The sequence below is a fragment of the Peromyscus eremicus genome, chromosome 15 (assembly GCF_949786415.1).
Source record: "Peromyscus eremicus chromosome 15, PerEre_H2_v1, whole genome shotgun sequence".
Classification (NCBI taxonomy): domain Eukaryota; kingdom Metazoa; phylum Chordata; class Mammalia; order Rodentia; family Cricetidae; genus Peromyscus; species Peromyscus eremicus.
Window position 1 is genome coordinate 74,789,487 of NC_081431.1, and position 26,667 is coordinate 74,816,153.

The 26,667-nt window shown below is 39.0% G+C and overlaps 1 protein-coding gene across 3 annotated transcripts in view; it reads right to left on the minus strand.

Annotated features, from left to right (window-relative positions):
* Positions 1 to 5,068: 5,068 nt before the first annotated feature.
* Cntnap5 (contactin associated protein family member 5) overlaps positions 5,069 to 26,667 on the minus strand; it is a 920,429-nt gene continuing 898,830 nt past the window's right edge. For all 3 annotated transcript variants that reach the window (XM_059280761.1, XM_059280759.1, XM_059280758.1), the window contains 3 exons: positions 15,021 to 15,239; positions 8,122 to 8,193; positions 5,069 to 5,878 (listed from right to left, as the gene is read on the minus strand). In XM_059280761.1, coding sequence (XP_059136744.1) covers positions 5,682 to 5,878; positions 8,122 to 8,193; positions 15,021 to 15,239 — 488 coding nt within the window. In that variant the 3' untranslated portion in view covers positions 5,069 to 5,681. The remainder of the gene's footprint in view (positions 5,879 to 8,121; positions 8,194 to 15,020; positions 15,240 to 26,667) is intronic.

Consider the following 26,667-nt stretch of genomic DNA (forward strand, 5'->3'; position numbering starts at 1 on the left):
TTTAGCCTCCAGCAGCCATTGCTTGCTCCATGAATACCCTCTTCCTCCTTGACAAGCTCCCATCAAATCTGCTTTAACACAAAAGCCCACTGTTACCTAAGCCGCTTGTGTCCACTTCACCATTTTGCAGACAATAAACTTCACAAATGACAGAGGACTAGCTCACAAAATACACTGTTTCACTACTACACGTGCTTCTCACTCTCCCCCAGTACCTTAGTGCAAAATAAGAGGGTTGAAATTACTAAAAAATAGCAAAACAATCATTAGAACCCTGTATGAGTCATTTAAAGAATTTCCAACACAAAGTGGTCATACTTTCTCTTCTTACAAAGTAGGTATGCATATAGTTATATAGTTTTCTGGATAATGTTTGAGGAACAGCCCTATTCATTTTTACTCGTGTGTGTGTGTGTGTGTGTGTGTGTGTGTGTGTGTGTGTGTGTGTTGTATCTTCACCCCTTTTAGGTTAATCAACTATTTAGAATTTGTGAACACAAAGCTGAGAAAGAACAACAACTAGCATTTTTAAAATAAATGACTTCAGGAAGATTGGGTAAAGCCAGAGGAGAGGTGAAGAAAGCCCCCCCAAACTGGTAAAGAAGTGATTCAGATACACCGTGCTTCTTTTAAAGAAAACATCTCCAATCTGCATGAGAGACATGAAACAGTACTCAGGCATGCTTCAAGAACTCAAGCATGTTTGAGTTTGCCCATACCATCCTTCCATTAACCTCCTTTGCCACTTACAGGTACAACATTGCTTCTTTATTTATTTAGTTGAAACTTGGACTGTGGGTCAGTTGAGGACAAAGCAAACCCAAACAATTGCTTCAGGAAGTAATGAGTGGCAGAATTATAGAGGTGCCTCAAGAGCCTCTTGCCAGACTGCTGGTGCAGCAAGGTTGATGGATTGTAGCTCTAGGGAATTCAAAAGAAGTGAAGCAGTTGGTAGACAAACAAACCAAGCATGAGTTCCCCAGGCTTGGTGCCTAAGTCCATGGATACCATGGGGATGTTATGAACACAACTTCTTAATATGAGTCTTCTAATTGAGGTGATATTGTGTAGAGAGAGAGCCTGCATGATCTTCAGGGTTGGAAACATTCATGTAGAACACAGAAGTTTGACCTCATTTAGATGGACAACACATCAATAAATTATTCACTTAATAGATAATTTCTGGTTCCCAGAGATTTACCTAAATATAGTCAAATGGTTCTGTAGGGCAGAATGGGGAGTGTTAAAAATGGCAGAATACCAACCAGCTTAAGGGAGTTCTAAAAGAGCCATGGCCATAAGTGAATATCCACCAAAAAAGTGAAATCAGAAGGGGGGGCAGAGTTAGAGACTACTCTTTTCTCTCCAGTCTTTACACAGGTCTGCCGTATACAGAGGGCATACATGTGGAAAGCCTTAACTGAAACTGACATGAGAACATAGAGAACTTAGCACCCTTTTGAATATATCTGACATAGGCAGGATGGTGGTCCACACTTTGACAGAATTAGGTGGTTCTCTGTGAGTTTACAATAGAGACTCTCAGACCTGCCAGGGCTACCAAGTAAACCCTCTTTAAAGAAAGTGTATCAGACACAGGGACCTTTATTCTTTCTCTGTCCAAAGAGTCCATTTACCACCCTCTACAGAAATTCATCTGCATGACCAGTTAGTTACTTTGTTTGAGGAAGACAAACAAAGCAATCATTTCTGTTAGAATTAATAAATGAGACACAACATTATAAGAATTGCCCAAAAATGTGGTGGCTTTTAGAACTCTCTGGAAAGTGGTTTGCAAATAATCTGTGCTAGTTCTTGCTCTCTGCTCCCTTGTGCTGTGTGTGCACTTTTGTTGCTGTAAGATTGCACTTTAAGTCCACAGGGACAGTAAGTATTTGTATACCTAATGGAACACTTGGGAGTCAGACGTTTCACATATGTCTTATGACTGAATATGGGAAAGAGAACTGCATACTCATTTAGTTGTTGTCCTGCTTTTCCTATGATATGGTAGTCAGGATTCTGACAAAAGGTGAGAACTGAGATAGTGCCACTTCTGATTTCTAAAGAGAACAAAGTTGTAAAATATCAGCTCCAGAGTTCTTCAGCTGAACATGAGCTAATCTATTTATGAAATAGACATCCAGATAATGACAAATATCTATTTTCCTGGCCTAATTCTTGGAGAAACCACAGCAGTCTACCCTATGCAAGGACCAAATGACACAGGTGTTGCTAAAAGTCTTTTAAGGTAAGAAAACATACAGTTGCTTGCATTAATAGATTGGTTCAGTAGAATAATATCAATGGAACATCAGCTTAGGATGGGATATTACACAGGTATTTTTGGTCTTACTGTAAAGGCCCATATTCCTCAAATTATTTTTGTAAACAGCAGGCATCAATGACTGAGTATTATATAATTATACACTGGGAGGCATCACGAAACCTGTATCCCATCAAGGCAAGTGGCAGCTAAAGGAGGATTTAAACACTCTTCCTCTTGTTTTGAGTTGTAATTGTTTGAAGGTGGAAAAGACAACTGCAAAACTGCATAAACCAAACAGATATTGTCACCAACCCCGAAACGTACTCCTGCTTCTAGTTGTGATGTGCATTTAGCATAGTAGAATGCAGAGTGCTAGATTTTTCACCTGGTGTGTGTTGTGGGGTTATGAAGAAATTCTGATTTCGCCCTGAGACTACTTATGATAATACACCATCTCGGCATGCATCCACCATTTGGTCTACATGCCCAGTGTCCTGGTATGCATGGCCTGCACATCCAGGGATGAAGCCAGTAGAATGTGTGCTATGCAGAGGGCAGAGACCGGCATCACACATTTCCCTACATGATTATCTCTAAGTACATATTTGTGGATGAGGGAACCATACACACTGATTTGTCTTGTACTTCCATGTTTATCCAATCACATCATGCCAGAAAAATATGGCGCTTGCTTCTGAGGATTCCAGTTAGAAAGTGTTCTGGCATGGTTACTCTCCCTTACCTGTTGTTTCATTACTAGAGTTGCTTAGGGCTAAATTTCAGCATGACTTTCATTTCTGGAGGCAGGGAAATATGCAGCCAAGCAAAAGGGTGATTTATACAACCTTTTATAGAGCCAGAAAATCCAAAAGTAGAAACTGGAGAACAGGGAATGAAGGGAATAGGGAAATAGACTTTCAGTATCTCTCATTTTATTAGATGATTATTTGTCATATTAAAGATAGAAAAACTGAAAAGGACATCTTTGTTAGAATTGCTTTAAAATAAATTCACTAGCAAAAGGATAGCAATATCTTAAAAGAGGAAAAGGGTGTGTAAGAATTCATAGAAATTTTTTAAAAAAGAACTTATATTTAGGACAATATCTCAAGAGTTGTGGATTGTGATGCCTCACTCAATCCTTATCTCTGTAGCTCTGTAAGGGAATAAAAAGTACCGATGGGAACCTGGATGAAGCCAGTGAGGGCTTCACTGTGAACCTCTTGTCCAGGGAAATGCTGAACAATCAGAGGTAGGACACTCTCTAAGATGGATGACCTACTGGCTGTCAGGGCACCTGCTTTGCAAATCAGGTCTGATCTCCAAAGAGAACTGACAAGTACCTTATCCTTCAAGGATCTTGTTCTAGCATTTCCTAAGTCCGAAAATGTTTGGATGGTTGTTTTTCCCTTGTCTTTATTCCAAAGTGATCCAATGGCAGAGTTAAAAAATGATCAGGATTACCCACCATGGACAAATTTGAGATGCCTTTTTTAATTAACTATATGCTTTTCTATCAAAAGAATGCCAAGCCTGATGCATTACTACCTTATTTAGGCAAGGAAGATGAGTGCACAGGCACCTTTGTGTACGTGGGTGCAGACTCAGAAATGTGATGTGATTCACAAACTAAGGGCTTCCCTCAAATCCCCTGAGCTAGAGGTGGCCACACTGCCACACACAATAGCCAGGCTCTTGCCTCTTGGAAAAGAGCTCAGTTGTCAGTGAACTAGTAACATGTGTTCTAGAATGTGACTTCTGCTTCCCTGCACATTCTGTCTTTACTGGATCTTTCTGGAGTGGATGAATGGGGATAAATCAGCTGGATATTTCTCATTTTTCTTGCCCCTCTTTTCCTTATGTTTTATTTTTTTTTCAGTTCTCCTCCACGATGAGCTAAGAGGGCCTAAACATTTGTCATCGAACCAATTTAGACTTTTATTTGAATTCTGTTTGTTCTGCCACAATACAGACACATGTATATTGTTTTCTTCAATATAGCAATCTAAGGAATAACCCAGCTAACATGTTCTAGTAAAGTAGAGAAGGCAGTTGTAAAGCTCTGGGAGCAGCTACTTCCTCACAGCTTTCTTAAAGCCTCCCAGTTTCAGGGTACTGAATCCATGCCTCAAACCAGAACAGCAAGAGAGGCACAAAGTAACTGCTCGCTATTCTATAGATAACTCAGTAAATGCTCAGTTATTCCATATTGGAAAGTACTGAAACTCTATGGAAAGGATGATTAATGGAGTCAGGGGATACTTATGGTGTCAACATTAAACTAACACAGATGTCTCTGCTTGCTTGTAAAATGCTACCAAAACAAACAGGCCAGAAGAGTCTCCTGCTCTGGGTCCCCCAGCTGGATGTTCTTATAAGCTAGGCTCTCTACGTACAGTCCCTTTGTTTTCACAGGTGTTATGAAGGGCTCCAACATCAGACAGATGTATACCCTCTCTCTCCACAGCTCTCAAGGGAGCCAAGTTACCCTGTGCACACATGGAGTCAGATGTTTCCAGATATTTAAGTCCTAAATGGAGAAGGCTAAAGGCAGGACATACGACTGTGGCCTTGCCAGGTGTCTCACACTCACTCAGCTCATTGCTCTTTAATTGATGTCTTAGGAAAGAATGTCCTGGCTACTTTACAAATACCTGCTTCAGCCACACACACACACACAAAACAAACAAACAAACAAAAAACCCAGAAAAAGAAGCAAAATTAAAAAAATATATTAATAAATGTCTCTAAGACTGGTTAGATGATGTCTGCTTCAGAAGAATTTCTTTGTGCCATAATGTCTCCCAACCTCCCTACTCTATCACAAGGGACCTAAAAAGAACAAACATTGCTTTCTCTGGGTGGATTTACTTCATTCCCTCCTGCTCTATTGGGCTCCCTAACAGACTCTTTGCTTAAAGGCTAATCTGACTCTGTCTCTGTCACACACACACACCTACCACTTTTCTCCTCTCAGGCCATAGGACCTACCAGTATGGTATGGGGCAGCATGTTGGAGACAATTGTTAAAGGCAATGCTGCAGAGCTCCAGTCTAAAGGGAGCTGGCAAGACAAAGTGCCTGAGAAACTGCAGAGTGAAGTTTAAGAACTCAACCACAAACGTCGAATATGCACGTGTACACACATGCTCTTCCTTGTTGACAACAGTGAAATCTGTGTCTCCAGTGCTCACTTTCACTATGATGCATGTATCAGTGGACTACAGTAGCTACAGCTACCTGATCTCCTGAGCTGGGTGAAGGAGATCAATGCTCTCGGTGGATGCAGGTGTGTTCCAGAAAATTAATGGCGAAAGAGAGAAAGAGAATACCTAAATTAAAAGACAGGAAAGAGAAGAGAAAATGGGGGGGGAACCCACAAAAAAAAGAGGACCAGGTGACCCTGTGGCATCTCAGATGAAGTATTCCCGTTTGCACTCGCTGGTTGTGTTTTGCAAGTCAATGTCATTTCTAAAGGAACTGTCCAAGTTCTCTGGGTATTCCTTCTCCTTCATCTGATTGGTACGGTGTGACTGCTTATGCTGATAGAGGAAGCGCGTCATGATGCCGATGATACAAAAGGTGATAAACGTCACCACTGCTATGACACCTGTAGGGAAAAGAGGGGGACAGAGAAGAAAGCTGTCACTGAGAAAATTCAATCTACACAGGCACATACTTTGGAGGAAAAAAGCAAGCACACAAACACAGATCTCTGTATGCAGAAATAAAGACCTGCTGAGAAGCCCTTGACCTGCAGTTTCAACAAAATCCCCTGCAAGCAGAGTAGTGAGGGAGAAAGGCTGTTTCTCCTAGAAAGTTATGAGTTATGAGTTAGAACAACAAAGGGTCTGTGTGGTTTCTGAGTTGTTTTGCTTTCGTTGCTAGGGATCAAATCCAGACTTCCGAGATTTAAAACACACTAAGCCTTGCCAAGAATCCCTTGATCTAAATGCCACCACCACCACCCCTGTGTGTGTGTGTGTGTGTGTGTGTGTGTGTATGTGTAGGTGCTTGGCTGCCATACCACCTGTGTAGATGTCAAAGAACAACTTAGGAGTCTGTTCTTGCCTTCCACTTGTTTTGATGCAAGATTTCTCTTGAGTTCTCTGCCATTTCTCCATTATGGGATATATTGTGAGACCTTATTTTAAAATAAATAAACAAAAAAAATCAAGCCACTAAGCAACAAACAGTATGCACACAAAATTAATAATTAATAGTGATAAAACATTTAAGTTTTGGTCACTAAAAATAATTTTGTTTATGGTAAAGTTTACATATTTGCATATTTCATATTTTCTAAGTTGTTGGTTATTGTTAATTATTATTTATGTGAATAGATATCATAAAGTTAAATATATGGACCTATCTTCCACAAAATTTTAAAAGTTGTGACCATAACTAAGACCACTTACTTTTGTCATCTATTCTAAGATCATTGTGTAACATGTTTCCCAACTATTTTAGAACAAGGCAAATGAGTGGCAATGAATGAATCTGAAGCATGAACTAGAGCTTTACAATGTAGCAGAGGTTGCCTGTTTTCTACTGCTGGGTTGAAGGAGCTATTGCAGACTGGAAGCTGGGCAAGCTTCCCAGGATCTGCTGTGGGGCTGTGATAACCTTCCCATTCTTAGAAAGACTCAATGGAGCTTGCCAATGAGCAATGAGTGAGGAAGGCCAGAACCCACAGTCTTTCCTCATCAAATGAAAACTTACAAGAAGAGAGAGAGTTATAAAATTCTCTGTGACATGTACTGATTTCACAGAAAAATCAGGTATTCAGCTCACATGGATGTTTTAAGTATTTCCCTAAGGAAAGATCATGGTTTTCCTGCTCTGGGATGCTACTGTGGTAGAGTCCTTCTGTTCCCATTCTTCTTTGGAACCAGCTTCTGTGCTGTTACTGCTGCCTGCTTGCCTATCTCCTTCTTACCCAGTCTGCTCATTCTAGGAAAGCAGTAACTATATCTCTCATCCTGTATCTCTATGTTTAGTAGAGGTCTGACCCAGAACTGGAGCTAATTAAATAGAAGTAAAATGAACGACTCCTGCCGACTTTTAAAGAACTCCATCTGGTGTGGATTCATTCATCCCAGCTGCCAAAAGGCAGGGATGAGGCACCTGCTATGGTTATAAGTCACCAATGGAAATGGATTTTCATATCCCAAGCATCTTACATTAAACAAAACTTGGGAGTCATTCCATGCTGCAAGACCCAGATGGGAACATCAAATTCCTGCAGGCATTAGACAAGCTAAGACAGAATAAAGAGTGAAGCAGGGTGAGACCAACACATAGCTCAAGAACTGTAAAGCAAGGGAAGGTGGTGGGAGATGAGCTATAAGCAGAGCAGGCGAACTCTCCACCCATAACCAGATGGGCTGCTGGATTTGGAACTTCAGTCGTGTAGGCGTCACCCCGCTCATTAGATCTAACCCAAATCACTCCATAAAGGAAAACTGAAAACGGCTGCAGCTCCATCCATCTGTCTGCCCCACTGTGACTTCTTCCCATATGCAATTTTATTGGTCTGTTTTGTTTGTGCTTTAGAAGTGACAACTGGATGCAATGAGCAAGGTGCAGGTTGCCTGTCAGTGAGTCAATGCTCCAGCTGTTGGCTGAGTTCAGCTGCCTGCTGAATTGGAGGCAGAATGAAGCCCCAGAGCTGCTGGCACTGAGGAGAGCCTGGTATTAATCTTTCAGCGTGCATAAAGAGGCTAAGAGCTTGACAGACAATGCCTGGTTCTGGGTGCTAGACGATCATGGGTAAGGAAGGCTTCAGGTACTTTTCTGCAGAGCACAGGATCATAGATATCTTTCCTGCTTTCAGTAATGAAGACAGGTTACCTCCAATGACTGCAGAGTCACTCCGGACTGCATTTGTGAGTGGTTCACGCTCGTCTGTTTTTCCAAAGGGATCTAGACAGAAGAAAAGACCAAAATGTAAATTTCATTCTTCACTCGACCACAGGGAGAACATACTCAGTGTACAACAGTGCAGTGTAACAAGAGTCCTGCAGTGAGATATGAACTGGCATTTTGAAAGGAACCTAAATAAATGGCATTTAAAATGATGAGCTGAATTGAACTCCAGAGCCCACATTAAAAGCTGAATTCTGGGGCTCCAATCTCTAATCCCAGTGAGGGAGTAGCTGGTCACATATGCAGATCAGGTGTAGGATGCAGGGGAGCCTGTGCCTCTAAAACAAGGTGAAAAAGAGACCCGCCTCTCAAAACCGTGTCCTCTCACCTCTACACACTTCATGACATGTGCATGCACACACTTCATAAATATTTAAAGATGAATAAAACGTCCTGCTTACAACCCATAATTCATTAGCTTCTAAAGAAGTTATGAGAAGTCTTGAGCTGGTGAGGGTGGTGCCTGGCCCATGCATCTTCCTTCAGTCACCCCCTCATCCTTCTCTGCCTTGCTGGAGAATTCCTAGGAATGAGAACTGCTTTTTACTTGAAGCACACTTTCCCCTGTGCCTCAGTGTCCTCTTCAGCTGCATGAGGAGGACCCGAGTCTACTAACAAGGACGGCCAAAGCACTGGAAGAATTTACACCTCAGAGCATCCCTCACCAGAAGAGCAGCTGCCCAGGGTCTACTCTTAACCTCTGAGCAATTACTGTAGCCCAATTTATTTTTCTTTTGAGACAGGGTCTCATATATCGCAGGCTGGGCTTTAACTTGCTATGTAGTGGAAGGTGACCGTGAACTTGCCATGTCATAGAGGATGGGAGGCAGGGGAAGAAAAAAAAATGAGAGCGAAAGAGAGATAGGAAGCCTTGAAGTGAGGGAGACAGGGAGGGAAAAAGGAAAGGGTGAAAGGAGGGAAAGGACGGAGAAAGATATAGCTAGGGACAGAAGAAAAGAATGAAGAAGAAGGCCTGGGCCTGGTAACATGGCTCTGCCAGGTTTTACCCTTCTTCCTCTACTCTCCCTTGTAAACCATAGATTACATCCCAAAAGCTAGCCACCAAGGTCTATTACCTTATTTGGACATTTTCTTATGCCAGACTCATTCTTGAGGATGACTATCGAAGTCTGGGAATCGAAAGCTCCCTTCGGTTCACCTCCTTAGCATGGTCAATCGAAATACACCACCACATCCTAGCCCATTTTAACAGAGACCTCCCCCTTTTCTCTTCTTAAAAATTATAACTGCAAGGCCATTGGTGGTTGTTGTTTTGCTGCCTGGGTCAGAAAGCAGCCACGTTTTTTCTTCATTGTTGGAGCCCGTTTAGGTTTCCCAGTAGCTTTGCCCAGCAGGTCTGCATAAAGAGGATGATTGGACCATGGGTCTGAGTGAAGGTGTCTGAGATGGTATGCACTTTGCTGTGCTGGGAGGAGGTCTTTTGCTCCACCCCTTGACATTCCTTTAAAAACCCTTTGGCAGAGACAGTCAGAGCCCAATGGGTTAGGATCCAGGCCCTCTGGAGGCTATCCTGTATTTTCTTTTTCTCTTTCCTCTATCCTTCTAACTAATATTTCCTGCTGCTTCTACTCAAGAGTACTCTGGGGAAATGTGAGGATAGGGGAAAGTCCGCAACATTTTACCACTTAATAAAGGGTTATTCAGTGAAAACAGGTGTTTGGATGTCTTTTGTGCCTAATCCAGGGTCTGGGAGAGAGGAGAGTCCCTCCAGCCTTGCAGGCCTCACTTCACTAGGGAAGGAGATAGAGAGGTCTAAAGAGAAGGCGGCAGGAAATCTTAAGAGGGGAATCTGGGCCACAGGGATTCAGAATGAGACAGAGGGCAAATGGGAGGGAAGAATTAGGGAGGGAAGGAAGAACGGAGGAAGGGAGGGAGGGAGGGAGGGAGGGAGGGAGGGAGGGAGAGAGAGAGAGAGAGAGAGAGAGAGAGAGACTGGTAGGGAGACTGACAGGAAGGCAGGAAGGGAGGTAGTAAGGCAGAGAGAGAAGCAGGAAGGTAGGAAGGAGTCAGGAACGGAGAGCAGTAATGGTGGGCATGGCAAACCTTTAGGTATTCTACCTCCCGTGTCCTTACAGCCTCCTTACTCTGGCATACTCCTGTGTCAAGCTTCCTTCCTGGAATTCCTCCTGCTTCTCCATGAATACTCGAATCTTAACTGTCTACAGCTAATATTGTCCCTTTTTCTCCACAGATCATACTGGTTCCAAATTTATTTATTTTGTGCACCACTTTTAACATTGTAAATAACATAGTTCTGATGTTAACCCAGATTTCTCCATTTCTAATATGTTTTGATGTTGATAGGTTAATACATATTAATTTACTTTATTAACTCTAATTCTCTAGTGTTTACTAATCCTACAGAGAAAACATTTCAGATCTGCTAAGGTAACATTTTCAATAGTACGGTTGGTGGTCAGGTTCTACAAAGTAACTCTTATCACAGTGATGACATGTTTCAAGATTGTATCCTTTTTAGAACTGATCAACATTGAATACTATATTTTAAAATCAATCTTAGCTTTAATTCTCCCACCTTCAAAAATAAATGCCATAGCCTAGATGCATAAACACATCCAGGTATGTGTATCCATCCTCCACCTGCTGTCTACCATCCATCTACAGACCATTTATCTGTCTATCTACTTATCTAGTACCATATCTTTGTCAATAATTTAATACTATATATGTATATATACATTTTCGTATCTACATCATAAGGACTCCCATTTTTAAATATAATACTAGACATTGCTTGATGACTAAGCAAAGGTGAGTTTTCACCCAATACTAAATGCTAGATCTCACCAAAAATATGTAATAGTACTTACACATTTCCTTTGAGAAAGGCCTTCTGCCAACTGAGGGTGTCAAAGATCAGTTAGAATCAAGACTCTATGTATGATATCAGTCTGTAGCTGAATACTGATACATCAGAGTTAATGTTGTAAACTAATACTTTAAAACTTTTTTTCCTGAATTTTATCACTCATTTGGAGACCTTGCTGGCCAGGGTATGAACACCTTTCCCAGGTGTGAAACAACTTTCTTGGAGGTGATACAATCTCCCTGCAGGGGAGTTAAAACTGGATGTTCTAAAGGGAGGTTCCTTAAGACTCAGCAAGTAAACAACCCAGGAACTCCCATAAGTCCCTGAAGCTGACTAGATGTGGTAGTCAAGCTTATATAGGCAGTAATGACTGATTAGAGACACTCTCTTATCAGTCAAGCTGCCTGGAAGGTTCTCAGACCATCAGAGCTGCCTGGAAGGAACAGAGATTAAGGCTGCCTGCAAGAGGTTCTCTCTGACCTATTGAGCTGCCTACAAGTTCTACAGTGTGCTCCAGAGTTTCAGCCTATATGAGTTATTACCCACGCTGGGATAGGCTTTGGACATGAAGCTGTCTTTGAGTCATTTCTATTCCTGTGAGTGACCCATCACCCATAGTCCTGTAAATGGCCCCAACAAAACTTACTTGTTCATCATATTGGAATTTTGGGGTCTCCTAGTTTTGGTCTGCCACCAGTTCTCTGTCTGAAGTTAACAGATTTTTTTTTTCACATCTCCTCAGGAATAGTGTCACACAGTGCTAGGCTAATTAATTCCAGGGATAGTAAGTGCTTTACACACAGTATGCCTTTCACACACACAAACTAATCAGTTCACAGCCTTCATCCCCAACCACCCTGCTATTTGACTCACACTCCCCAACTCAATGTGCCTCTTCATCAAACACCAGAGACCATTCTGGTACAGCTATAAGTAATCTCCATAGAACAGGTTTGCCCAAAGTTACTCAACAGATCCAGCTCTAAAGGGCTCAAGCTTGCCTGCCTTGCCTCAATTCCTTCTAACAGAGGACACAATCAAGTCCTCAAGCCCTATTTCCCCCAATTCCTTTCATTGTGCTGGCTAGCCCCTATGCTTCTTTATGCAGATTAGATAGATAGATAGATAGATAGATAGATAGATAGATAGATAGATGATAAATGGATATGTGATAAATGGATGATACATGTGCAATAGTAAGTGCACACACATATACACAAATATTTCTCTTTTCTTGAGAACTATTGGTAATGAATCTTCTTTCTAACTTCCACCCCTCGCCTTTTGAGAACAGATACCCTGAGAGTGATAAGGAAGGAAGCATTTCATTGCCACAGACTTTGCCGTCCCTAATGATTGATGGTGTTGGCACTTTTCATATGGCCACACTTTTCATGTGGTACTTTTCTATTGGCCATTTTTATGTCACTTTGGAAAAATGTATATTTGAATGCTTTGTCTAATTTTAATTAGGTTATTTGTTTTCTGGCTGCTGAGTTAAATCAGTTAATAAATTCTTGAAAATTGACTATGAAGAGATAGAGTCGACAAATCTTTCCTCACAGCCCACAGATTTTTTTTCATTTTGCTGATCATTTCATTTGCTGTGCAGAGCCAGTTCTAAACTTCGTTTTACTCACTCACTTACTTTCGCTTTCACTGTATGCATTTAGTCATATCAATACATAGCATTTTCAAGACTAATGTCAAGGATACTTTTTCTGTAGTTATCTTTCTACAAATTTTAATTTCAAGACTTATAAACCAATTAATGATTTCTATGTCAAGTATTTTTATAGAGTAAGAACATTTTCCAATTGCATGATTTTCTTGTAGCTAGCCAACCCCAAGTCCCTTATAAAGAGACTGCCCTTTCCCCCAATGCTTGCCAAACATGGGCTGATCACACACGCCTATGTTTACTTCTGTGCTCTCTAATCTATTGCCTTTGTCTTTGTATCTGTTTCTATGGCAGTATTTTATGATTTTGGTTATTATGCTTTTCCAATATAATGTGAAGTCAGCGACTGTGGTTCCTATGTTGATATCCATGATCATTTTAGTATTATTCACAATAGCAAAGATGTGGAAGCAACTTAAGTATCAATGGATGAGTGTGAAAAGAAATTGTGCTTCTACCCACATGAATATACATTCATACTTATACAAACACACATATACATACACACATATATTCATACAAACACACACTGGAATATTTCTCAATCACAAAAAGTTGGTATCTTCATTTAAAAAGAATGTGAATGAAAACATCCCATCAAGTGGGATAAGTCGGCCATAATAAAGAAAAGGAATGTATGTTTTCACCAATATTCAGAATCTAAAAAAGAAAGAGACAAAACTGATAGCAGAACATAATGATACTTGACAGTAGCTTGGGCTTTGTTGGTTAAAAAATACAAATTTTGTCACAAATAAACAAAATCATAAAATGAACAAATATATTTTTATGGTCAAATGTCCTCATCAAACACATAAGCACATACAGTATAACTAGGTAAAATGAATATGTGCAGAATATGCATTTATGTATGTATATATATGTATGTATGTATATATGTATGTATGTATATATGTATGTATATATGTATGTATGTATTTATGTATGTGAATGATGCATGTGTATATGCTGGTATGTTATTCCATGAGGGCCAGTGTGGAGGCAAGAGATTTATTCCTGACTTTTTAAAATCATTTTTATTGGCAATTTTTGAGGCTACATCTTTGACTGAATCTGGAGGTCACTAATTCAGAGAGGTTGTCTGTTTGGGAAGCCCCAGATATCTCTCATCTTTGCCCATGCACTATGTTACAAACACTCACTGCTATATCCAGCTTTTGTCTGGTTGCTGGCGATTGAACTTGGGTCCGCATGATTGTACAACAAGCATTTTAGCCATTAAGCCTTGTTTCTAAGCCCTTATTACTAATTTAATAAAAACAATCATCATATAATACATATAAATTATCACATTTTATACTTTATATGTCTATAATTTTATTACTTCTTCCTTCAAAATGCTAGAGCCTAATACTGAATTTAATATTATCTAAGTCCCCATTCTGATGTTTTCATGCCCCCTAAATACTTTAATCCTCACATAATTTTCTACTTAAATAATACTGGTATACTAATTCACATACATATTATGTATATGTGCATGATATGTACTACATGGAACTACACATTAATTAATATATATTGTTAAATTTCATATTTAAAATTTACTATTAATTAAAGTAATTAGTATTCTAGTGTTCTTATCCTTTTTTTGTTTATTTCAGTTCACCACTGTACGTGTGATGGTTAGTATTAATAGTCAATTTTTTTTTTTTTTTTTGGTTTTTCGAGACAGGGTTTCTCTGTGTAGCTTCGCGCCTTTCCTGGAACCCGCTTTGGAGACCAGGCTGGCCTCAAACTCACAGAGATCCTCCCGAGTGCTGGGATTAAAGGCATGCACCACCACCATCTGGCAATAGTCAAAATTTTTGACAGAATCTAGAATCACCTGAGATACAGGCTCCTGGGTATGCTTGCAGGATTATCTTGATTTCTTAACTGAGGTGAGAAGAGCTACCCACTGTGGTTGGCACAGCTCTCTGGATGGGATCCTGGACTGTATAAATAAGGAATGATCTGAGTACTGGCATGAGTCCATCATGCTCTGATTCCTAACTGTGTATGTGACATGACCAGCTGCTTCAAGCTCCTGTCGTCTTGATTCCCTATTATGATGAATTGGATTCTTGAACTGTGAAGCAGAATAAACTTTTTCTCCTTTAACTTGCTTCTGTCAGAGTGTATTCTGAATGAAGATATGACCCATGAGAAGCCAGTTACAGTTTGTAACCACCTATGCAAGGTAACAAGCTGAGTGCTGTTGGTCAAACATTTAGGTCTGTAAGACAGAAGAAGTGATGAAAACTAAAGAGAGCATCCTCTGGGAAGTACCTGAAGAAGAATGCACAGTGGTCACTGCATTCATATCAGAGTCCACCATGGAGCCACAGTTGGATTCTGTCAAGGTCCCTTGGACAATCACAGGTGCAATGCTAGCATGGCGGAGGGCTGCCTTCAATGGGGCTATGTGGTTGTATTGGACTGAAGAAAGGCATCCAACAAAACCCAAGGTATTTGCTTTAGCAACTTCTGGATCCAACCCAAGAGTCTCTGCAATAAATGAGAAGAACCACAGGTCTTAGTTTTTTTCAAATACTGTATGTGTTTTGCTTGACCATTACCTAAAATGACCAAAACTTCCTTGTTATTCTCCAAATAAGGAAACTATACCTATCTCTCTTCCTTGTTTCAACTCACATTTACTGCATGCATTAACTAAAACGACTGAAACTTCCTTGTTATTCTTTGAATAAGAAACTATACATATCACTCTTTCTCATCTCAATTGCACATTTACTGCAGGAATCACCACATGATTCAACTATTTCTCATAGAAAAGAGCCGTGACTTTCTCTGCTTTGATACAAAATTGTTTCAAGCTTCAAATTTTTCATTTCATGTATTTTTTGAACTGTAGAAAGGGTAATGTAGCTGTATTATAGTCTAATCAAATGCTAGATATTGGAAAGATTTGAATTTTTCCAATTTGAATAAAAGAAAGAATTTGTATCTCTGTCCTCATCATTATATATCTATGGATTAAGGTAATTAATGCAAGCAAATCACAATGCTTATTACGACATTTGATTCACAATTGTAACAAGGGAAAAATAATAAGAAAGAAACAAAGGGATTAGAAATGAAAGTGTGTCTCCAAGAGATGTATCATGCTTGCTGTCTCAAGGCAGCTGAATAGACTGAGAGAGTAAACATCTCTACCTACATCACTTCTCTTCATCGTACTGATTGGGCACTAATTGGGAGGATGGCTTTTTGCCTATGAACATATTCAAATTCTCAGGGTATTTTTTTAGACTTTATAAATGATGAGAATGCAATCATTTGGGATTCACAGCAAGATCAAATGTCTCATTTTCCTCAAGATATCTTATTCTTTTTCTTAAAAGGGGTCATTTGAACAAATTGCTATGGTGCAATTACATAAACCTGCAATGCATAATGAACAGTATTTTTCTTAAGGTATAATAGTTTCAACATAACTAGATGGCTCAACTGGTTATTTTATTATGATAAGCCTTTTAGTTTCCTGAAAAGGGGCAGGTATTTTCTTATCTACCAGCATACATTATAATTTTATTTTGATTCATAAATGGTCAAGTAGTGTCTTCCTTGAATTCTAAGAATGCATTATGCTGACAGCATTAAGAAAAAGATGTGAGGACAATATTGTAGAAAATGAGATGTTAATAGTTCTTAGTAATTCTTGTCCTCCTAATTTCTCCTCTAATTATTTTCTTTAAAAAGAAAGATTTTATTCTGATCCCCCCGTGTGTGTATGTGGGGGGGGGGGTTGTGTGTGTGTGTGTGTGAGCATGCGTGCGCACTTGTGCATTTGCACACATCCTTTGTGTGTGAGTGCTTGTAGAGGACAAAAGAGGGTGTCAGATTCCCTGAAGCAAGAATTAGCTTTGTGGGTGCTGGGAACCACACTAATGTCCTCTGGAATAGCAGCAGCAAGTGCTCTTAACCATGGGCGCCATCTCTCCAGCCCCATTGATTTTTGTCCTCATCTTACTATTTTCCTTCAATATCCACATAAAAAGGAGCTTACCACTTGTCTTTTCTTACATGCAAAACCAATAAGGACACATTACTTCATGTGGTCAGAATAACACACTACTGCAAGTTTAAATAACTTAAATTGCTTAAAACATAAATTCATTATCTTTCATCTCTGTAGGTTGATTGTAGCTGGAAATTTTCTCTAGTCCTGCCCAGCCCCACGGACCCCACAGCTGCTTATAAAATAATCTCTCAGAAGCTTATATCAATTAAAACTGCTCAATCATTAGCTAAGGCGAACTACTGACTAGCTCTTACACTTAAACTCAGCCCATTTCTGTTAATCTATATGTTGCCACGTGTTCCATGGCTTTACCTGTGTGCCATTCCATGTTGCTCTCTGGATGGCAGGCTGATGTCTCCTCACTCAGCCTTCTTCCTGTTCGCAGAATTCTCCTTATCTGCTTATTCTGCTTATACCTCCTGCCTGGCTACTGGCCAATCAGCATTTTATTTATCAAACAATCAGAGCAACACATTCACAGCATACAGAACGACATTCCCATCATTTCCCCTTTCTATTTAAATGGAAGGTTTTAACTTCAACATAGTAAAATTATATATAACAAAATAGTTATCAAGCAAGAATTACAGTTACAATATCTAGTCTATTTATATTTGGCAAAATTAAAGAAAATATGCTATCTATCCTATATTTGTGAGTCTAAGGTTTCATATCTAACTTATCTTTTATCATAACTAAGGAAAATTATAGCTATCTAGTCTTCAACTATATCAAAGACTCCAAAAGGATATAATATTACCTAAGTAAACAGGAAATGCGTTGTGAGCAACTCTAAAAATCTAGAATCATAAAGACAGCTGGCTGTCTGGACAGTCACCCAAAGTTCTTCTGCAATGTTGGAATATCCATTCTTCAGCCTACAGGTCTAGAGTCTCTCAGTTGCTTCTCTCCGTGACCTGTAGAATGTCTAGCAGTTTCTTCTGTGAAGCAAGAACCTGAAGGACCATCTTGTCTTGCAAAGTTCAGTGGTCACTTTTTTATGGGTCCTGCATGTCCAGTTGATATAACATTTTCTCAAGCAGTCTAGACAAGAGCAATTTCTTGCCCAAATGGCTATTTTTGCCAAGAAGAAGATAAATTCCATATGGAGTATCTTCGATGCCCATCCTCCTCTCTGAAGTAAATCAGTGCTGCCAGGAGCAGACTTGTTTCATTGTCCAGAAAGTCTAAGGTTTTAAAACATTTTGAATGCCATATTCTGTAGGTCTTTGAAATGTTTGAAGATTACCTACCTAATTGAATTATATCTATGTATACCTAGAAAACTTAACATGACTGTAAGTTTGACTATTATAGAAGACTAATTATTAATCTATATTTCTTAATTATCCATTACAATTTAAATGAGTTATATAAACATAATACCTTAAATGAAAGTAGAAGTATACATACAGTATAACAAAATTAACTTTAAATTTGTATCAATAAACTAAAATCTATACCAATGTAAAACATTTTAAACAAGTTGCTCTTTAAAAATAGACAATCCATCCTTTTATCTTATCATATATATATTCTATATTTCCATATCTTATAGTTGGTAGCCTGGAAGTGCCAACTGGGATTAAAATCAAAGTGTCAGTTTGGCCAGGTTTCTTCTGGATCCTTTGGGGGAAATGATGTTTTTCTCCCATGTCCAGCTCCTATAGCCTTCACTCATGCCTCCTTTGCCACTCTTCATGATAAACCATGTTGCATTTCTCTGTGCCTTTTTTTCATACTCACTTCAACCTATGATTCTCTTCTTTACCTCTTTATTAGACCCTTGTAGCTATAGTGATTTCATCCAAATAATCTAAAAGTGTCTGGATTGAGGAGATGGCTTAGCCATTAAAGTGATTGTCATGTCAGGTACGTTGAACACACAGTGGTCATTGATTGGTAGTTAGTGAAGAGTGGAGCTGGCCGTTGGTTGGTAGTGTATGAAAGGCAAGATTATATCTCAGAAATGATAGAGAAGCAAAAAACTAGAGAAGGGAAGTACAAACTGCAATGTTATTTTGGTACTGAAGGATTTAAAATAGTGGAAAGTGATATTTCATTGAACTATGCCTTCAGAGTCTAAGTCAAGAGTGCTACTTCCCATTTCATGATCTCATTGGAAGGCAGCCTTCACTGATCGAAGGAGGATATCACTAAAAAGGTTGTGACAAATCAAAGCTCTTTGTACAGAAATAGGCAGAGAGAAATTGTGTGAAATGCTAGAAATGCTAGAAAGTGACATACTTTCTTTAAAGGAAGGTTGTATGGAATGAAGTCTTATCTCTAGGAAGTGCTTATTCTAGACACATTAAGATTTCAGATAATGAGAGGTTTCAGAAAAAGAATAAAAACAATTGCTGTGTAAACTCTGGGGCTTGTTATAGGTCTCAGTTGGTTAAAAATACTTACCCTGGGAGTATAAAGACCCAAATTCCATCTGAAAACCCCACAGTGGAAAAAGAGAACCAAACGTGTGCTGCACATGTGCATGCACACACACCAATAACAGGAAATTAAAATTTTATAGAATAATAATAAAAAATACTCTGTTTGAGGTAACAGGTGATTGTTTATCTGATATTTAAAAAAATAGAACAGTAAAACAAAACAAAAAAACCTATAAAGGACAATTTAAAAGATTTTTACCTCTCATCATATTATAAACTTATAAGTAGCAAATAATAATTACTTTCTCCAAATAAGTGAACAGATGAAAATCTTCAATACTTATCACTCACTGGGCAGTTATTATACACCGCATATAATGTTTATTTATTTTTAAAAGATTTTATTTTCATTTTTATTACTGTAGCTACCTGTGTTTGTACGTGCTCATGGATGCAGTGTCTACAGTAGCCAGAAGAGGGCATCAGATCTCAAAGAGCTATAGTGAAATAAAATTACATAAAACACATAAAAAAATCACAAAACTAAAAAAAACTCAGTGATTTAGTCAAATCTTTCACAGTTCACTGAGTTTTGTACTAAAGATATGATATATTTTGTAGATTAATGATTTCAGGGGTTAGGTTATCATTGAACTAGGTAAAAAAGAAGCTAGGTGGAGAAACTATTTGATGTCCTGAGCTAGAGAAACAAAATCAGAGATAAGTTTAACCCACAAAGTGGCTGCTGACAAGCACGCAGCACATATTTCTAAAACTCACCACCAAATTACACCAGTGCCATGCTCTGTTCCCAAGATTTCCTAATGTACAGGACTTCTACTGAAGCAAGGAGAACCGTGAAGTTTCTTTCCTTAAAACATGCTACCACTTTGTAAAAACATGGGAATATACAAAGAAAAAACTGGATTTCTAACTGTCTTATTGGGAACAGATTGAGTTTATCTCACTGAACACACTTTAAAGTACTAACAAATAACAGTGTCTCGTCCCCTTCAGACTCCTCCCGCTGTCCTGAAGCGCTAACAGGGAAACTGCATGGAACCCTGACGTAGTGCAGGTGGGACAGTGGGCAGACTTGAGCTGATGAATCTTGCTACAATACAAAGGACCTTCTTCCTTATTTCTAAGCTTTGATTTTGCCCACTGTTAACCAAAGGTCACTGTGCCTGCCACAAAAAGAGTGGGAAAATAAAACATACCCATGAATCTTAGCTGAGTGTCCATAAATGCATTTTGGTGACTCTTATTTTTGCTTACGTGTTGTAATATACATTGATGTTGCCCAACATGATAGAGTCACAAGTCATGGAGTAGCTATTTAACATCTTCATTTTTGTTGGGATGGTGGCTCTGTAAATATGAGTGTCTATCCACATGCTTGAGAACTTGTGTTTGAATTCCCATAGCTTACATAAAGGAAGCTAGATTTCACAGCCTTTGCCTGTAATGCCAGAATTTGGGGGTTTACATAGGCAGACCCTGGGAGCTCCCTGGCCAGTCAGTATAGTGTAAATGACAAGCTTTCAGTTCAGTGAGAGACTGTCTCAAGGGGATGAGCTGGGGAGATATAATAGACAGTACTTGATATCCTTCTCTAGCCTCCATCTGCCTGCTCAAATGTATACACACACACACACACATACACACACACACACAATACACACACACACATATATATATAACACACTATCATACGCACACTATACATATACATATATATACATATATACCATATATTTCACACTATACATATATATAGTGTGTGTGTATTTATATTCATAGCTCACACTTACATTTTTATCTGGGGGTAAGAACATTTAAAATATATTCTTTTAGGTCTCTTTAATGAATGGCAAATTCTCGGTGTGGGTCTGTTTATTCATTAGTTTGTTTGAGACTGGGTCTCAGTAGACAGCTCAGATTATCTTGAAACAGAATTCTATGCCACACTCTCCCAGGATTTGGGATAACAAGTCTTTGCTAACTTACCTGGCTCACAAAATATTTTCATTTACTGTAGTCACTACAACAGATGATAGAATTCTTGAACTTGCATCTCATCACTGAAACTTTGAGTTTTAATTAACATCTCCCCATGCTAAATGCATGTTCTTAATGGTTTAGTGTTAGGCGTGCTATTATCTTTATTGCTTCTATTGTTTGTCAGTTTCCAATTCCTTTGTCTAAGTTTACTATCCCTTCAATAGACCAAGGAATGTAATGCCCAAGAATTAAAATGCAAGTGTTACTATACTTATGTAGAAATTTGAATAAATGTTACTCAAATTTTGAATGACTCGGCTGATAATTTACTAAAGACTAACTTCTTCAGTTATTCTTAAGATTTTATTGTGATTATTTTTTATGTGTGTGTGTTTGTCTGTGTGTGTTGAATGTATACCACCATATTGAAAGGTTCTCTCAGAGATCAGAAGAGGGCATCAGGTCCCTTAGGTTTGGTTGTGAGCCACCAAACACAGGTGCTGGGAATTGAACTGGGTGTTCTCTGAAAAAACAGAAAGTTCTCCTAACCACTGAACCCTCTCTCCAGCCCCTTCTTCAGGCATTTTGAAACCTGACTTGCCACATTAATTTGCAAACACATCAGAGGATTGGCAAAGCCAAAGAAAGAGAAACAAAACCAGTCTTAGCCTGAGTGCACAATTGTTAGCAAGTTTTGACACAGAGAAAAGAACAGGGCTAATCCAGGAGAACTATTCATGCAGGTTTAGTGGAGTTTTTATTATTTAAAAAAAGCACAAGAAGAGTTCATCAGTTTGCTCAAAACAAGCTAAGCTCTGGAATGTAACATGACATTTGCTGTATGTCAAAAGTCATTTATGATATTTGAATCTCTAAGAGTCATAAAACAAGCCAGGCAGGGCCGCATGACCCTGGCTTATAAAAGTAAAATGTTGTACCAGGATAAAATATAAATAAAGGGAACTGTTGTAAATGGAGATATGAGCAGAGAATACAAGCAAAGTGGTTTTGCCCCTAGAGTTCACTGTAGCTGGAACAAACTTAACTAGATGAAATGTCCAGCATTAGGGCTGGGGAGATAGCCCAGCCCTATCTGAGTTCAAATCTGCAGTATCTACATAAAAGCTAGACATGGACATTGGCACCTGGAACTCCATCACTGGGATTGGGGTTCACACATGGAGATAAGAAAATTCCTAGGACTTGCTTGCTGACAGCTTGTTCTAGGTTCTTAGAGAAACCCTGTCTCAAGGGAATAAGTTATAGAACATGATAGAGAAGTGTGGTCAGACAAGTGCTAGTCTCTGCATGCTTCCCTATTTTCCTAACAAGGAATGGTTTCAGATGATATATCTTATGGAAGAGAGAGATACGTGACTGTGAGAGGACAAAGGGGAATGCTGACAAAACGCCCCCCAGAAAAAAAATGAGTCATTTTGTTTTCATCTTGGTGCAAGCGGTGGTCCAATGTGGAGAGGTTTGGGTGTTTAGGCCATCCACTGGAACAACAGAATCTACCCGTGAACATCCAAAAGAGGATGTTTTTTCCTTCCATATATGAAGTTGGGAGGGGACATGTTGTGGGGATATGAGGTGAACTGAAGAAGGTAAATGTGGGAATATCATTATATTTCATTATATACATGTGTAAAATCTCTGGGATAGAGAAAAAGTGTAATAATACAAAAACTAAATACTCCCTTGGTTATAATAAAATGCCTGAATAGTAAAGATTATGCTGCATAAAACTAAAGCATTCGTGAAAACTAAAAATAAGAAAAAACATTTAGATTTTAAAATACATGATTAGACAGTTATAGAATAGATGGCCCATGGCCCACAGTTTCAGAAGCACTAGTGTGGTGTAGATGTTTCACTTTTGGAACACTTCTTTCCTGTAGGAGACTCCTTGAGTCTCAGGACATTAAAAAAAAAAAAAAAAAAAAAAAAAAAAAAAAAAAAAAAAAACTTTAAGGCTCAGGAAGCAAAATACCTCAAGTTTCTAAGAAGTTCTCAAAACTTAAAATAATCACAAGATAACAATTGCCAGGGCAAGAAGACTCTCCGACCAGTCAATCAGACTGAAAGTTGTACAGAGATCTTCAGGGATGCAGCTTTCATGAATTATCATTCTGGAGGGGGTGGGATTTTCAGTGATGCAGCTGCTTTTCAGTATACATGCTCCTGTAATTAACCCTTCAGTCCTACTCTCGTAAGTAACCCCAAGAAATTCAGATGCTTGTTAAGTTGGACTTTGGTGGGATTGCTACTGCTATCTGCCACGGGTTCCCCGTTTGGGGTGAATAGAAGTTTGTTTGCCTGTCACAGGAACTCACACAACTGGCTTAAGAAAGTTTTCTTGGAATGAATGTAGTTGAGCTAATGTATTTGTTCTTTTGTTTTTCCTTTCTTTGATAAACATGGTGATTAAAAGCAACTTCAGGAAAAAAAAAGAGTTGAATTGGCTTGCACTTCAAATTCACAATCAATCACTGAGGGAAATCGTGGTAGGACCTCAAAGTGGGAGCCATGAAGGCAGAGTGCTTAACTGGTTCACTTTTTCTTGTGTTTTCTGGCTCATATCCAGCCAACTTTCTTATAGAGCCCAGACATACGTATCCATGGATGGTGTCACCCAGAGTGGGCTGGGCCCTCCACATCAATCATCAGTCAAGAAAATGTCTCCTCATCATGGCCACAGGCAATCTGACCTGAGTAATCTTCTGAGTGAGACTTTCTCAGATGACTCTGGACCATGTCCAGTGTATTACTGAAGCTAGCTAGGGCAGTGGTTGTAACACAGAATAAATGTTAGAATTTTCAAGGCATGAAGCAAAGCCTGTGCAAGACAGAAGTTTCATACCAGGAAGAATCAGAAAGGCAAAGGATGGTTTGGGAGAGTTAGGTAGAAGCCACATGGAGATGAGATCCTCTGTCTTCCAAGGCACTTTTTTTCCACTCATTCATTACACTACTTTTGCTTAACCATAGTGCCTGGCTTCATCCTCCTTGTTGGAAGCCTGTCCTCAGTTTTCTACCTCTGTCAAATAGAACCCAATTCTTCATATGAAAATTGTTTCCTTTACTCTAGTAAAAGGAAATAATGGAAACAAAAACAAACAAAAACCACTTCCTATTATCAACTGTAATGCATCCTCATGAGTGATAAAGGTATCAGTAAATCTTAAGTGCTTTCAGCCTGGCCAATTAAAACATAGAGTTTTACTTTTACATTCATACTAATGATATGTCACTGTAGCTAGAGTTTTACTGCCTGACCCACAGTCAGGACAAATCTCTGACACCCGCCAGTCCCACAGCCACTCAGGCCCAACCAAATAAACACAGAGACTTATATTGGTTACAAACTGTATGGCCGTGGCAGGCTTCTTGCTAACTGTTCTTACAGCTTAAATTAATCCATTTTTATAAATCTATACCTTGCCACATGGCTTGTGGCTTACCGGTACTTTACATCTTCCTTGTTTTGATGGCGGCTGGCAGTGTCTCCCTCACCCAGCTTCCTGTTATCTCAATTCTCCTCTCTGTTAGTCCCGCCTAAACTTCCTGCCTGGCCACTGGCCAATCAGTGATTTATTTATTGACCAATCAGCAACACATTTGACATACAGACCATCCCACAGCATGTCACCTGGACCTTTCTTTAGTGAGACAAGTTGTGTTCTGTGGTGATACATTGTGTACCCTAATAAACTTGTCTGAGGATCAGAGGATAGAGCCACCCACTAGATTAGACATAGAGGCCAGACAGTGGTGACACACACCCTTAATCCTATCACTCAGAAGGCAGAGATCCATCTGGATCTCTGTGAGTTCAAGGCCACATTGGAAACAGAGCCAGACAGTGGTAGCACACACCTTTAATCCCAGTATTGGGAATCATACATGCATTTAATCCCAGGAAGTGATGGCAGGGCGGAGAAAGGTATACAAGACATGAGGAAACAGAAACTAAGGCAGTTCAGCTGACATCCTTTTGAGTGAGGACTCAGAGGCTTTCAATCTGAGGATTCATGGAAACAGGATCAGCTAAATAGTTGGCCAGGTGAGGTTAGCTGTGGCTTGCTCTGCTTCTTTGAACTTTCAGCTTTCACCCCAATATCTGGTATCGGGTTTTTTATTAAAAGATTCATCTAAGATTCAAACAAATGTGTTCTTACTACACCTTTGTTGGTTTCCTCTGAGCTCTGCCAAGACTGAGCATAGAACATTTCTCTTTGATATCCTGAGCCTTCTGTTACTGTATTCAGAATTTTGGTGACCATCTAAGTCTGGTTGATACAGGCCACCAAATGCTATGTTTATAATGACGTAACATACTTTACAAGTACGGACAGATACACTGAGTCTTTGGGTGCTTCCAAGGAGGTTTCCTTCACAGGTGGCATGGCAGATGCCTTCTTCCATGTGGCAGATTGAATGTCCTTTCTTCAGGAATTCTCTGGGCTCCTTCCCAGTAGGTGAACTCTCAATTTTATGCACTCAACTCATGATTTTTTATAACTCTAACCCCCTTTCCTTCTCTCCCGCCCCATACCTACCTATATGTTTATGTGTATGTTTATCAGTTCACCTTTAGTGCACTATTATAGTTGATTATTTTTTTGAAGAAATTATGGCAAATATGTATATAGGTAATGAGGAGTTTATTTCTTAGTGCACTATTACAGTTGATTATTTTTATGAAGAAATTATGGTAAAGTTGTATATAAGTAGTGAGGAGTTTATTTCTTTGAAAATGCAAACCCTTGGTCATAGAAATTGCTAAATAAATATTTTTGGGTGTTCAAATGAGTCAGTATTGCATAGGGCCTAGTACATATTAGGTCTTATATATCTTCATTAGTAAAAATGATTATTATAATTAGATGTATAGATAAATGTATTAATAAAATAAGTGATAAGTAAGTGGACAAATACAGAATAGATTAGATAAATGGTAGATGGGTAAATAGATGAGATATAATGTAAGATGGCAGACAGGAACAAAACAAGCAAGATAATTAAAGTACCAAATGTCTACCATAAAGTCTCAGAACCTGACTGCCTAAACATGAGTTTAACAAGGACAGAAATAGACACACTAAAGTGGATGGGGGAAAGTCCGTAATGCCTCAACTCCAAACAATGAACTACAGGGAACTAAGGAATGCTGAGACCAGGAGAAGGTACTTTTTTGCAAGTAATAGTACATGAATTTATCATCCAAAACCAAATGCCCAGCTCTGAAAACACATATAAGTAACATTGTACAGACTAAGTAAGGTGTATTTATGTATCTAGGAATATATGTGTATATATATATATATATATATATATATATATATATATAAAACAACAATTAATAAAAAATCAAAGCCATGAATTTGAAAGACAGCAAGGAGGGGTGTATTGGAGGGTTTGGAGACAGGAAAGGGAGAAATAATGTAATTATAATCACAAAAAATAAAAGAAAATATTTAAAAGTCTGTCTTTG